The sequence below is a fragment of the Microtus ochrogaster genome, chromosome 16 (assembly GCF_000317375.1).
Source record: "Microtus ochrogaster isolate Prairie Vole_2 chromosome 16, MicOch1.0, whole genome shotgun sequence".
Lineage (NCBI taxonomy): Eukaryota > Metazoa > Chordata > Mammalia > Rodentia > Cricetidae > Microtus > Microtus ochrogaster.
The window spans coordinates 45,760,892-45,776,084 of NC_022018.1; the positions used below are offsets into that span (position 1 = coordinate 45,760,892).

General features: G+C 45.9%; 1 protein-coding gene across 1 annotated transcript in view; it reads right to left on the reverse strand.

The window, feature by feature from the left end:
• The window catches only part of Adtrp (androgen dependent TFPI regulating protein), a 62,023-nt gene extending 49,998 nt beyond the window's left edge, over positions 1-12,025 (reverse strand). Inside the window, exon 1 of the mRNA XM_005355084.3 lies at positions 11,791-12,025. Within this exon, the coding sequence (XP_005355141.1) occupies positions 11,791-11,943 (153 nt within the window). The 5' untranslated portion in view covers positions 11,944-12,025. The remainder of the gene's footprint in view (positions 1-11,790) is intronic.
• Positions 12,026-15,193: the final 3,168 nt, after the last annotated feature.

Genomic DNA, 15,193 nt, shown 5'->3' on the forward strand with positions numbered 1-15,193 from the left:
AGGGGGGTGATATGCAGATAGTGTGGAACCACTGAGCTCCCTAGAGAGGCAATCTGACAAGTGGAGGGATTTAAACCACAGGATACAGGAAACAATGCCCAGAACCCAGGCAGCTGTTGAGTTCTGTGAGGTCCCTGAGGCAAGGCAAGAGAGAGAGAAACCGTCAATTGTGCCACAAGGACATGTGCTCAACACTGTTCATAGCAGCTTTGTTTGTCATAGCCAGAACCTAAAAACAACCTAAATGCCCCTCCACCGAAGAATGGATAAGGAAAACATGGTACATTTACACAATGGAGTACTACACAGCCGAAAAAAATGACATCTTGAATTTTGCAGGAAAATGGATGGAGCTAGGAAACATTATTTTGAGTGAGGTAACCCAGACACAGAAAGATAATTATCACATGTACTCACTCATAGGTGGTTTTTAAACATAAAGCAAAGAAAACCAGTCTACAAACCACAATCCCAGGGAATTTAGACAACAATGAGGACACTAAGAGAGACTTACATAGATCTAATCTACATGGGAAGTAGAAAAAGACAAGATCTCCTGAGTAAATTGGGAGCATGGGGACCTTGGGAGAGGGTTGAAATAGGGAGGGGAGAGGCTCGGAAGGGAGCAGAGAAAAATGTAGAGCTCAATAAAAATCAATAACAAATGAAAAAAAAAAGAGAAACAGTCTCTTTCACTCAAATAAGAATGAAGGCCCCTTATAAAAAATGATTGGCACTGAAAGTATTCTGAATTGATGATTTCTTTGTCCGGATTTTAGAATATTGACACATCATGAGGATAAGATTCAAGTGTATCAAACAAAATTCATTTATATTTTTTATGTTAACTTCCTAAAAATAGCTTATACTTTTGGTTGTGAGCCTAGCCTTTAATGACTGAGCCATCCCTCCAGCCATAGAGATGGCTCAGCAGTTGAGAGCACTGGCCACTCTTCCAAAGAGCCTGAGTTCAATTCCCAGCATCCACATGGCAGCTCCCAACCATCTGTAGCAACTGTCACTAACTTCAGTTCTAGGAGCTCTGAGGCCAAATGCATATAAAATAAAGTTAATAAAAACTAAATCAAATAGCTTAAAGGTAACCTAATGTTTTTTTTTTAAAAAAAAAAAAAACAATTGCCGGGCGGTGGTGGCTCACGCCTTTAATCCCAGCACTCGGGAGGCAGAGGTTGGTGAATCTCTGTGAGTTCGAGGCCAGCCTGGTCTACAAGAGCTAGTTCCAGGACAACCACTAAAGCTACAGAGAGAAACCCTGTCTCAAAAAACCAAAAAAAAAATAATAATAATAATAAAATAAATAAATAAATAAAATAAAAATAAACAATTTTGTGCATGAAATCAATTTACATGACGTGAATTTTTCCACGTGTGGTGTCGTACTTGTGACCATGAAGCTTGGATTTTAGAGCCTTTCAAGGGTCAGGTCTTTGGATTTGGGATGGTAAGCCCTTAGCATGCCCTGAAAGGCAAGTCTTGGAATTCTGTGCCATGTTGTGACCACTGACTTAAGGGCTGGTGGGTGCTGCCTCTGCAGGGACTGGGGTGATTGGAGTACCTTTGCCTTAGAGGTCATCTCAGTCCTTGGGAGCTCTGTGTTGGCAGGGGAGGGGCAGTTGGACTCTAGCCTGGACAATGAAAGTTATGAAGCCCGGGGGAGCTGGGTTAATAATTGATCCGAGCTGGCTGTTGGGGAACAGGGTTTGAAGTCTAGACTCTCCGGCAAAGATCTAAAGTTAGCTTCAGGACACTCCCCAGGCTGAGGTGTGACCGAGGGGAAGAAGACTGGGGTGGATTCATCCGCGACTCGCAGCTGAGTCCTCAGACCCTCAGCAAGTGCAGTAACTGGAGCGTCTCAGGAAGCCAGGTTCTCCCTCACCTGCAGACTTAGGGATCACAATACCCGGAAAGGAGGTCCTAGTGGTGGCTTTAAGCCAGCACTCTAGAGGATTCTTATATAGGCAGAAGCCTCTGGGTTAGAAGCCCATGGTTCATGGGTCTTACTGAGGACTCGGAACTCCAACAGTTGACTTTTAGTCATGGCTTCTTACATGCCGGACTCGAGACTCACTGTTAACTCTCAACCGTCCTCGTGATGTGCTAGAATTAAGCTCGCGGGCCCATCTTCAAGATGAGGAAAATTGGTCGGCGGTTGATGGTGCATACCTTTAATCCCAGCACTTGGAAGGCAGAGGCAAGAAGATTTCTGAGTTCGAGACCATCCTGATCTACAGAGCAAGTTCTAGGATAGTCAGGGTGACACGCAGAAACCCTGTCTTTGGAGTGGGTGGGAAAGGGATTAAGAAAATGGAGGTAAAGAGAGATAAACAAACTTGTTCAAGTTCCAATGGCTTCGGAGTCTGGTTCTCGAGCCAGACTTAAGAAACATCAGATTTCTCAAGCCGTCCACACAAAATTTTGTGGGAGGTCAGAAGAGAGACAATTCTACTTGAGTAAGATGACAAAATACAACTTCTAAAACTATCAATATACTGTTTCTTCCTGTAAATTATTTTCTAATTGGCCTGGTGTGTGTGGGGGAACACAGGTTTGGGCAGTTAATAAATCTTCTCAAGGCTGCCTGATTTTCTCTTCTGGTGTGTCTGTCGGTGAGGTGGAGGGAGGTTTAAGCGTGGATCCACCTTGGGCATGGTAAAGCCATCTTCCACCTTGTTGTCCTAGGCAGAATCTTCCACTGGGAGCTGGGGCTCTCTGTTTCACCTAGGCTGGCCAGCAAGCAATCCCCAGAGATCTGCCTGTTTTTGCCTTCTCTGTGCTGGGATTACAAGTTCATGCCACCATGCCTGGCCTCTTTTGGAGGTGTTGGGAACGGCAGTTTGGACCTGAAACCTGTGCCCCTTACACTTGACCAGCTAAGCCACATTCCTGGTTCATTCTTAACCTAGGTAGGCAAGGCTGAGGCCTACCTGTCTAAGCAAACCTCCCCTCGGAAATGCAGACCAGGTAGTCTCGGAGAGATGGGGGCGGGAGAAGACCTAGGGAGCCAGTCCTTCGAGGTGGAATGAAATTGCTAAGGGGGTCGTGAGTAGAGTGGCACAGAAAGAGACAAGGGTTATCCAAGGTAGCCGAGGAAGATTCAGGAGCAAAAATCACAGGCTGGGTGAAAGTCACAAGGTGCCCAGGGGAACAGCAGGCTCCCCAGTGGCAGAGGCTGTGTGGGGGGGAGGGAGGGAAATGCCGCAGTCCTAAATGCCATGCAGAGGTCCCCTCCAGAATGCTTCTCCCTACTGTAGGTGTCTTTGGAACTGAGCCCAAGAGCTGGAGAATTCTGAGCGTGCACACAAGTCATTTGCACATGGATGTCAGAAAACTCGTCTTCTCCCTCCTCCCTCCCCCACCCACATAGTTCTCAGACCGTGTTTCACTTCCTGATACTCTGGCAGCAGCAGTCCCTTACCATCTTAGTTTGCAGAAGCAGCCACAAGGTCTGGGTTCTGTTGATCTACAGAGCAATTCATCACACAGTGATCATCCCCTGGATCTGGCCCCTTTGGGAGAAAGGCTGCCTCCACCCAGAGAGTGAGGTTTATCTTACCCGTGTCCTTTGGCCAGAGCTCCTTAGAGTCATCAGGAGTCAAGCCCATTCTTTTTCTTGCCCATCTCAGTCACGGAATATGGAAACCAGACTAAGGAAGAAAGTGTATTACTCAGCTCCTCCGAGGTTTCTCTCCATCAATATGAATTAGCTCCCCACTGTAAATGTGCCAATCACCTCTCCCCCTCCATCCCAGCTCACATGTCGTCTTGCAAGACATATGCCACACTGGCATCTCCAGATGCCAACTCTGTGTGAGGCAGCCTTGCTGCCGTTGATCTGAGCGCTGACGTGCCACGTCAGTATCAACAGTGAATATTTGGGGAGCAGCAGGTCCCACATAGGTGTTGGGGAGGAAGGCACCAAAGTGTTACCAAGGCAAAGACATTGGCTAGAAATGGGGTGTAAAGGGGACACAGAACAGAGTTGGAGGATGAGGAGGATGAGAAGCTAGAGGTTCTAGGAAGTCTTTAGGGGTGTCAAGAACACACTTGGTTCAACTCAGGTCATCCGACTGGATAGTGATCTGCTTATATACCAACAAAAAATTTTTAATGTTTAATGTTTATAAACAACACACGCATACACACATGGTGTGATGGTGCTCTCAAAAGAGGAAAAGGGAAGAGTGGTCAGGAGAAAATGGCAGCAGTTATGGACTCTTTGTATCCCTTCCAGAAATGTCTATGTTGGTGTTCAGACACCTAAGGAATTTTCAGAATGTAACTATATTTGGAAATAGGCTCTTTAAAGAATTAATTTATAATGAGCACACACAGGCAGACCCATGTAATCAAACGAGTGTCCTATAGAACACAGAGATACATAAGCAAGACAACGAGAAGACACAAGAAGAGACGGGCCATCTGCAAGCCAGTGAAAAGATTCAATCTCAGACTTGTGATTTCCAATACAGTGACACAAGGAGCTTCCATCGTCCATTAGGACAGCCTTGTCAAATCATGTGGTAGCTTTACAAACAGAGCAAGAACTGGGATGCTTTTAAGGAACTTGCAGCACAGTGACTGTTACTTCTGTCTCTCAACTGACACACAACATCAGCATCAACAAGGATTACTTGGGCAGCGGCAGGCTGCACATGGATGCTGCCCAGGGAAAGACACAGCAAGAGCTAGGATGTAAAGGAACCATTGAGCAGAGCGAGAGGATACAGAGGATGAGAAGCCAGGGGTTCCAGGGAGTCCTGAGGGGTGTCGAGGGAACATTGGGGTCATCTTGTGTCATGCAGATGGACAGGCATCCACTGTCCTGGGACACGGGTTCCCAGGAAAGCGGGCTTCACAGTGTCCTGCTGATCAAAGCCTTTTCATAACTGATGTGTCCTGAGTCATCCTTTCTACCAGCTCTTCCCTGATTCTACTCGAGTGGAATGTTCTGGGCCTTTTCCTGAAATGCTGCTGTTCTAAGTTTGTTGGCCGTCTTTTGTTTCTGTTGCTAGCTAACAAACTTATGACCAGTGATGGAGCTGAATTTACATTTAAAAAAAATAACTAATGTGATTTAAGAAACCGTAGCTGAAGGCTATTTAGTTTATACATTCCACGTCTTCACAAATCCATGAGGATCTTATAATCATGGAAACTTACCCTTTCTCTAAGTCATCAGATTTATTTCCTTGCCCTAAAGCCAAAACCCTTTTAAACAACCCCAGGAAATGAAAATTTCTTCCATTAAAAAAATAAGAATTCCAGAGAGGGAGATTCCACAAGTCCCCTGAACAAGACATTAACACTCTTGCTGGATGAGTCAAGCAAGCCAGTGCCAAGCCCAAGGTTCTGGGTCTGACTCGGCCACCCCGGGACTTTCCTTGCCCTTCCCTCAACCTGGTGTAACCCTTGCAGCGAAAGACTTTCCAAATGAAAGACAACGTGGGGACTCACTGGGACAGACATTTTGTCCGGTGGTAGTGGAAAGGGTGCAGTTGACTCGGAGGGAGGACAGGATGCTTAGCCAAGGCAAACTGGGGCTGGTGTGAATTGCCCAGTCCCCACTCATCACCCATGAGCCTCTAGGTTAAGAAAGACTCTGAGGCTTCACCCATGTAATCTCAACAATATGGTCTAAATAGGAACTACGTAATAATACTACCAGTTGGCATGTGTGAGAAATTTCACAAGAACCCACCCCTAGGTTGTTGTAGAATATTTGTTTACACCGTGAAGATGTGTCTTTCTCAAGGTACCTTCTGATTGGTTTAATAAGGAGCTGAATGGCCAATATAAGGTAGAATAAAATTAGGCAGGACTTCCAGGGACAGAAAGGACTCTGGGAAGAAGAAAGGTAGACATATAGAGGAAAATAGAAAGTGCAAGATAGAAGAGAAGGTATGCCATGTGGTAGAATAAAGATGAATATAAATGGGTTAATTTATGTTATAAGAGCTAGTAGGACCAGCCTAAGCTAGTGGTCAAGCTTTTGGAATTAATACGTCTCCATATTGTTATCTGTGAGCTGGTGGCTAATGTAGGAGCATGTGACACTAGGTGAAGAGCCACAAAAAAATCCATCAGTGGCTGCTGAGGGAGGGAACATCAGTGTCCTCTCTGGAGAGGCGTTCTGATAGGCTACTCCAGGTACGGTGCATTGGGGAAGTTGGGAGGGGAGAGGGAGTGGAAAACCTATGTAAATAGACTACTCATATATGAAATTCTCAAAAACTTAAAAGTATATCAAATTTAAATTTAAAAGAAGAAGCTGAGATAAACAAGGAGGTCTGACAAACAAAAGCCAGGAGGACAAAGAACACAAAGGAAACAATTTAGAATAATGAGAAGTTAGAGAGATTAATAATAAAAGGAGGAAATAGTGGGATATGTTGGTTAGGAGGGTGGGAAGCTTTGGTCAAGGCTATGTAGCTGGCAATAGTGGCTTTCATATAGCAGTAGGATTTCCTGGGATGGAGCAACCTAAAGGAGGGAAGGGGGTTTCCTGGCAGTGGCTCATACCAATTAGAATCCTGTTCTGGTTATCAGTGCATTCAGCCAACATTCCTGGAGCACCAGTTAGGAACCCAGAATTGGATTGGAGAGACTACAGGCCAGGACTGGCTCTGGGTCGCTTTGCCTTTACCGGGAAGAAGGGAAAAGGAGGAAGAAGAGGAGGGAGAGACATTTTCTTTAAGTTATTTGTGAAATGAAAAGCCAGAATACATAAGAAACAGTCTGTGGTTCTGAGATGAGCCTGTGGGGATTCATTAAGGACAGACAACACCCTCAGAGTATCTGTGACAGGAAGGGAGAAGGATCTGGGGGCAGACAGATTCTTAAAGGAGCTCTTGTATTGAGCAGCCCCCTTGGCAACCCCAGGGAAGGAGCTAAACCCTGGTGGAGGCAGCTTCCTCCTGCTGAGGGTGCTGCTGGGAGGGGAGATCACCTGTGAACCATCAGAAGCCCACACACCATCTGGGAGCTGTGGAATGAATCTCTCAGCTCTGGGGAGGTGGGAGGATCTGCTTTCCTCCCTGCAACACAGGAACAAACCGAGATGTGGAAAAGTTAGGTAACTCACTCAGAATTACACAGTAAGGAAGGAGACAGCCAGTGCTCTAGCTCCAGAAGTGAGGCCTCTCTCAACGCAGATCTCCCCACTGTGCGTAAAGAATTCACCAAAGTGCTATCCATCTTGGCTACTCAGTCCATTTAAACGGCTTTATTTGGGTGCTGGAGACATCCTTTCCCTCTGTGCTAACAGTTCTAATCCCTTCGGTTACCCAAGAGCTAAATCAGCATCTCTAAGTATCTTTGCAAGCAATATCAGTGTGTCGTTCGGGCTCTGGAAAGCTAGAACTTCACAGATGAAAATCTTGACTCAGTGATGGAAATCAAGGGTTTGCCTCTCGGTACCCAAGTGGGTACTGTAGTCACTGACAGAGCCAGCACAAGCAGACTAAAACTGTGCATAGCTCGGTTTCTACACTCAGCTGTTGGGACTTCCTCGCTCCGAATACTCACTGCTGTCTGCTTGAACCGGAAGCTATACCTCCCCCCAAAGCAGCAGTGTCAAGGACGTCTACCCCAGCAGCTACCTAGCTGGGAGAAGGGTGTTTCAATAGACATCCTCCTCTAGCTGAATGGCAGAGAGTGTAGTGTAGGGAGGCATGCACAGGAGCTACGGGGGCGGTGGGTGACTTTCATCTAGATCTACCATACACTAAGAACTTAGCAAGGAGACCCACGATCACCTAAGTCACCGCAATCCACACTGTCCAGCTTCATCAAACACAAGATAGCGCCAAGCTCCCCGGCTCCCTTCCATCCTTTCTCCTTATACCACATCGATGGCCCTCTAAGTTGATGACCGCACTGCCAGCTTCTAATTTTGTTCCTGTTTAACAAATGTGGAAATGAACGGCATAAAGTCCTCGGCCCCAAAGAAGCCGTACCAAGGACACAACCACCAGAGCACACACCCTCTCCCTGGGGCAAGCTCTCTGTCTTCTCGACAGTGACTTTCTTGTCCCCTAGCCTTCTTCTTCTTAGCTACCAGCATTCTACTAGCCACCGGCACCTCTGGCAGCTTTTCTGGCTTCTTTCTGGACTCCCTGGGGGGCAGTTTCAGGAGGAAAACAGTGCCACGCTCTAAAATCTGACTTGTAATGAGACAGGCTCTGTTATTCAACAGGGAAGCAGAAGTGCGCTCAGTCGATTAGAAACTAAAGGCATTTGAATGGAAAGCTACACCAGACACAGGAAGACAAACGCGACAGGTTTTCCTTCACCTGTCAGATGTCACCGTTTCCACGCGTGGGCTGGAGCATCTAAGTCGAGAAGCTAGACAGGGACTGTGGGAGGGAGGAAGAGAGGTCGTGGAGAGGAAAAAAACAAGGACAGTGGTGCACGTGACAGGAAAGGAGAATGGGGCTACTGGGGACAAAGAGGAGGGGACAGGGGACGCGACTGGGAGGGCAGAGGGGGGAAGAGTAGGTGGGGATCAACAAAAACAAAGCCTGTACGAAAATTCAATGACATCCATTTAGTCTGTAAGCTAACACGAGAAAACACACAAAAGATTAGCATGACTAACAGGGCATATTACAAAGGCATTGAAATAGTTACGTTTGATTAACTAAACAATATAAATTAAAAGAAGGGGTATACAAGCCCTGATAAATTGATGGGCTACAGAGGTGGCTCAGTGTTAAAGATCATTTACTGCCCTTACAGAGACCTTGGGTTCGGTTCTCAGCATCTACGTGATGGTTCAAATCTGCCTATCTTCTGGTTTCTGCAGGAACTGCATGCACATGGAACACATACAAACACGCAGGCAGAAAACTTACCACATAAAATACAATATAATAAAATTTACAATTCCTGCTAAGTTGGATTGGATATTGATGTCACCAAGGTGAAGTAAAATAAACATGGGTATTAGAGTAAGTTAGGAGACCTCTACAGCCGGGCCAATTTATTTCAAACAAAATATAAATCCATTCAAAAACTAATACCCATAAATAAACCCGTGAGACCTCAAAAGGTAGAAGTTTTGAGGTTCAAACATTTATTAGAACTACGCTACTTGAAAACTCTTCTTAGATGGGTCCCCTAAAATATGCTTAACCCATCTTTGTCAGGTGTGGGGAACACTCACGAAGTCTAGAATGGAAATCATTACAGGTAACGTCTCCTTTGCTCACAGGCTGGGGCCGGAAGCTGCCAGAGAGATATCAACTCAGCAAAGTAGAAAACAACAGCCACACTTACAACACACCAAGTGGGCAAAGTTCTAGTCCACGAGTGTCCTACGCCCTGCTCTCCTGGCAAACACGGTGGAAAACTGTAAGTGGCCTGGGTTGATAAGGACTTATGAGGTAGAACTGGTTTTGACCTAGTAAGAGTTCAATTGTTTTCTCTATTCACAATGAAGAGGAGGGAGGGGACTAGAGAACAGTACTGCAGTACCGGACCTGGGATTTCAGGTCGTCTGTGGAAGCAAACTGGTGAACAGAGGCCAGGAGGCCTTTGTTTGGGGATATGAGCAGAGACTTGAGGAGGGACATCTGTGGGAATAGCTGCTGAGACAGAGGCCTTTCTCTAAGAGACACCAGCTTTCCTGGGAAGAAGGGGAGCTAAGAGGTGAGTTTGGTTTTTGTTTTTGTTTTTTTTTTTTTTTGGTTTTGTTTATTTCAAAAAAGGCCACCATGTTAAAAGGAATTCATGAAAAATAAAAATAAAAAAAAAGAGCTTAGGGAGATCAATCTGGAACCCGCACATTGGAGAAGCAAATGACAATACAGGGCTAATGTGGTCCTCCGATGCCAATTAGTGAGTCGGGAATGAGGACAAGGAGTAAGGCGGGGATGTGGGGGAGGGGAAGGCGGGTCCAACAAAAAGGAAAACCAATGGAATTTGATTTGGTGGCTAATTCGACAGGAAGGCAGAAAATGAGATTAAATTCTAGATGATTTGGGCTTGTGAGATTCTCTTTAAGATACTTTCTGCCCAGCATGCCCACCTGAGTTCAATCCTAAGCACCCAAATGGTCAGAGTAGAGAGCTGTCTCCTCAAAGTTGTGCCTGGACCTCTACATTGTTGTACACAGGACCCCAACACCAACACACATCCGTGCACACAAAATAAACAAAAATGTTCTAACTTCTAAACAACATCTAAGTAGGCTAGGCTAGTAGACGGAAAATTAGGTGTGTCGGGGGGATTGCATTAAAAGGCAAAAGAAGTCAGGGAGGTGGCTTATGGACCTATGTGCAAAGTCTGTCCCACTGCTCTGTGATTCTGGGCAGTACGATGGCCATACTGGGGCCTGAGTTTAATAATGACACACGGATAGACAGACAGCCCCAGGTGGCCCAACAGACTTACAAACCTCACGCTTTGACACTAGTGCTGAGAGGTCTATAAACCAGTTTCTCTTTTCTTTTTTCACTATTCGACTTATTTCCTCGTAAAATCTCAGGACTGAAACAAACAGCCAACCTGACGCCTTCTGGCGCTAGAGAGCTGTGCCCAGAACTCAAAATATTCAGGCTAATATATCACCAAAAGGTGAACACAAGACCAGAAGCAAGGGGCCAGTGCCTCAAAGAAATGCCTCTTCAACCCAAACTCACCATTTCTGCCTACTCAACGGTCCAGTCCCTCTTTCTGCCACTCATCTGCCCTGATTACAAAATGAGGATTGTGATTCCGAAGGATGAACATATTCTGATCGCAGGATGTGCTGCAGGGATGGCTCATCAGTTCAGGATACCTGCTGCCGCACCCAGGGAACCCAGGATCAGGTCCCAGCACCCACAGGGCAGCTCACAACCATCTGTGGCTCTAGTTCCGGAGCATCTAATGCCCTCTTCTGGTCTCCACAAGCACCAGAAATATGTGCGGCACAGATGCATACATGTCGGCAAGGCATGTAAAATGCTCATAAAATAAAAAATACATCTTGAAAACAAGAATATTATTTCCAGCTCCCTGAAACCAGGTGCTTTTATGGAACTGTGTATTTTAGCACCAATGACAAAGACTTAAATGTCAATTCCCATGTCTGAAAGATGCTCCAATTTTATCTTTTAACATATGTGTGTGTGTGTGTTAAAAATATATTATTTCCCCTACAATCCTTCTTACAAGGCAGTTTTTCTTCCAGTCATTCAGACTTTGCTCAGTAGCATGTGGCCAGTCAGGTTAAGAAGGCAAGAAGGGATTAAGCTCAAAGTTTGGTTTTAAAACGGTTGAAATTGTGTATTGGTTGTTGGCTCGGGTGATCTCTCTCCTTTCAGATGGAACTCGAGCCTATAAAAAAGTGTAGTGGGAGAGGAAGGTGGCAAATGCGCTTGCTTTTCTTAGATAAATCTGTGAGTCGCTGTGTGCTGTCAAAGGACATTATTCCTCCAGTGGAAGTCACACTTCCTACACAACATGTGACAGCTCTGACTTCTTTTCAGAGTCCCAGGCAGGGCTCAAGATCTCGCCTGTGAGGTGTACTCAAGCCCGTGCTCCCCCAGTTGGACTCCAAGAGATTTTGCGAGAGAGCAAATTTTACAATTAGACACCCCGGTAGCTATTGAGCGTTTCCAGACTGAGTGCCCCAGAGCAAATTGTTGAATAACAGGGGAAGCTCCAAATTCATCAACCATGAAGAAGGAAGACATATAGGGGGCTTGTGTTTAGTAAAATGGTGCGTGGGAAAGCTCTTACATGGCTGATAATGGCTTGGTTCCAGATACAGACACACAGACTTACCAGATTAAGGAGCGTCAAGTACTTCGACCGTCCGCCATCATGGAATTCCTTTAACTTCTCATTGTCCTTTCCAATATGTGGGATGTAGCAATTGAGGAAGACATACCAGTTCAAAACAAGGAAGTGATAGATGCAAATGGTTGTCTTCGTCATGGCTTTGGAAGCTGTGTGCTAGCTCTCTGCTTTTGCCTCTGAGTCCTGGGAGCCACCGCTGCTCTCTGCTCAGGCTGGAGAGCTGTAGAAACAAAGTCCTCTGGGAGTGAGTTTCAACACAGGCTGGATTGTGCTTCTCTCTTAGGCACCTTTTCCTATAACCTTGGGAGGAAATCTTTCAGATAGTTAGCTGCAGTTAGACAACCTGACAGTTTGCACATATTTCAAAACAGCTTTGTGGCGAGCAACAAAGAAGAGTTGCACTTGGAACAGGGCACCGCCTGCTAAATGACCTCTTAAAAACGACGCCTCTGTAGTAAACCTCCAGACCTCTGTTATTTGTTCTTCCTTTTCATTTTCTCAGAAAGGCCAAAGGTTGTGATGGTGTCCTGGTAAAGAAGGGAAGCGCTCTCTGAAATCAGGAAGTAGAGACTTGGAGACTTGGGTGTGTTTATGGCCCAAAGAAAGATAAGGGAATCAGGTGTGGTCCTTCTACTTGTGAAACCTCTGAGGTATTATCAAGCTTGAATATCAAGCTTGAAACAGTCTTTTTTTTTTTTTTTTTTGATTACTTAGGGACAGACTCAATGGAGGGAGTCTCAATCTCCCCACCCTTATACTAGAGAACAAAAGATGTCTAGACATTCCATTTGCATAGCATTTATGCGCCCAGAGGGAAGAAGCGTAGGGAGATAGCTGTGGCCAGCAGAACTGAGCGAGTGTAGACCTGGCTGAGGCGGAAAGCAAGGGCTTCTGCACTGCCCTGGGGAATACAAGACACAGTTGGGTTGGGAGAGCAATAGACAGGACCCTACCTCAGCCAGTGCAGAAGGGACCTGAAGGAGAACAGCAAGTGGCAAGCCTTGTGACATCACCAGTTTGTTTCCCTGGGCAACTGACTTGAGGGTTGAACAAATTCCTTGCAAAATGCCCCTGGCGCCACTAGGGAAGTCTGCAGTTGATGCTACTGATGACGTCACCAGGGTTTACAAGAACTGAGAAAAAGAACTTCGAGGAGCTTTGGGAACTCAAAGAAACCCAGAACTAATCTATGAAAAGTCAACTAGACTGAACATTAGAACTCATAGGCAAGGGGAGAGTGGTCCTGAGCCAGCATGATTGCAGGGTAGCCATTTCTTAGTCTGTTGGAAATGCTGTAATGAAATATTACAAAGTTATAGGCTTATAAACAAATTTATTTCTCCTGTTTTTAGAGGAGAGCATTACAAGACCAAAGCACAGGCAGGTTCAGTGTCTGGTCCAGGTTTATTCTCTGGTTAACACATATAATCCTCTCACCATGGCCTCTCATGGGAAAGGGGCAAAGCAGGTCCTGTGGACATTGTTGGGGCTAGAATACTATCTGGGAAGGCTTCTCTTTATGTCCTCAGGACTTACCTATAGCTTGCACTTCTTACTAAAACCATCACTTGGAGAGTTGGGACTCCCCCCCCCACACACCCCCATGAGTCTGGGTAAGGCCGAAACATTTAAAACAGAAACCCTTCACTCTGGAGAGAACAATCCAGGACGTGGGGACAGCGCTCTGCAAAATTCCATGGCCTAGGCTAAAACTACAAGTACCAATGACATCTCCCTCTCCTGTCAGCATGGCTCTGAGCGCTGTAGGCATGCCAGTTCTCTGAGCACTTTAAATACTGTAATGACATTGATGCTAAAAGGATGTGCTGGGCAAGTGGTGAGGAGGTAGAGTAGGTCCACTCCCGTCACTAGTGAATCTCTAGAGCACAGAGAAACCTTTGCTCCGCACACCTGCTGGCTCCCTTTCCATTGCTTCCTCTCCCCTAAGTGCCTCTTAGGTATTTATCTTATCAGAAAAGTCTCTCAGTCTCCAGTGGAAGACCAGGGGTGAGTGAAGATTAAGGCAAAGATGGGAAGGCAGAGAAGATAAAAACTTAAATCTCTGGTGCGCGTTCAGAGCCAGAGATGGGCCTCTCGCCACCAAACATTTGTCAAGGGGACCCCTCATTAATGTTGATGCGTTTAAATGTGTTTGTACTGTATTTCATATTTGTTTTGGGGGTCCAACTAATTGTCAGCATTGAAATAAATAAAAATGTGTGATATATGTAGGTAAAAACTATGTAGCTTCTAAATTGCGTTTTTGTATTTTCTAATAAAACTCGGCTCAAAACTGTCACCAAAAGGGAATCTAGATCATAACCACATCTGCATTACAATGTAATATTCCTAGATGATGATCAGATCTGCTTTCATGACACACTCAGATATCTGTCCCAAAGGTATGTTATTGGGTAGAGTTTTGCTACTTTTTTGCTGTTGTTGGTTGGCCTGGGACTCTTTATGTACCTAAGGATAACGGTGAGCATTTTAATGTTTGGTGTGTGTGTGTGTGTGTGTGTGTGTGTGTGTGTGTGGCGAAGGTACACTTGGGTGCACAGGTGTATTTCTGATTGTACACATGGGTGTTGGAGACCAGAGGACAGTCTTAAATGTCATCCTTTAGAAACACACCTGCCTCCTTTGAGTCCAGGTCTCTCACTAGCCTGGGATTCATCTGGTAGGCTAGGCTGGGTGCTCAGTGAACCCCAGAGTTCTCTTGTCCTTACTGAATGGAAAAAAGAAAAAGAAATAAAAGGAGGACATGACGGCCCCTCAGGGGCTGGGGTTTTTATTGCAGGTGTAAGGGAGAGGAGAGAGTCCAGGATGAGCGTGCTTGGCAAATGAACTAGGCCCTGAGAGAAGAGGGCAGAGAAGAGAGGAGGCAGCCAGGCACCAAGAGGCAGGAGATCAGAAGCCGAGAGGCTGCCAAGCGACAAAGAGGCCAAGAGGACTGGTAGTCAAATGGCTGAGGTTATATAAGGAAGAGCTGCTGGGGGAAGGGTTCCAGTCTGGTCCCTGGGCTGGAGAAGCTTATGGTAGGAGGAAGGATATGGCAGCCAGTAGGACCCTGTAACAGGTAGGGACTGAGGGATATTGGGAGGACCAGGTGGCCAGCATCAGATATATCAATAGGCACCTCAGGGAGCCTTTACCCTGGGTCACCTAACGTCCATATGCCAGTTCTAGGGTCCCAGGCATGTAAAACCATGCCTAACATTTATATGTGGGTTCTAGGGATTGATCTCGGGTTCTTGTATTTTTCCAGTAAGCACTTTACCAACTGACCCATCTCCCAGGCTGACCTTAAACATCTGGATTTCTGATTCATCTACTTCTACTTCCCAAGTGCTGGGATTACCGGCCACCACACCTAACTTATTTTCAA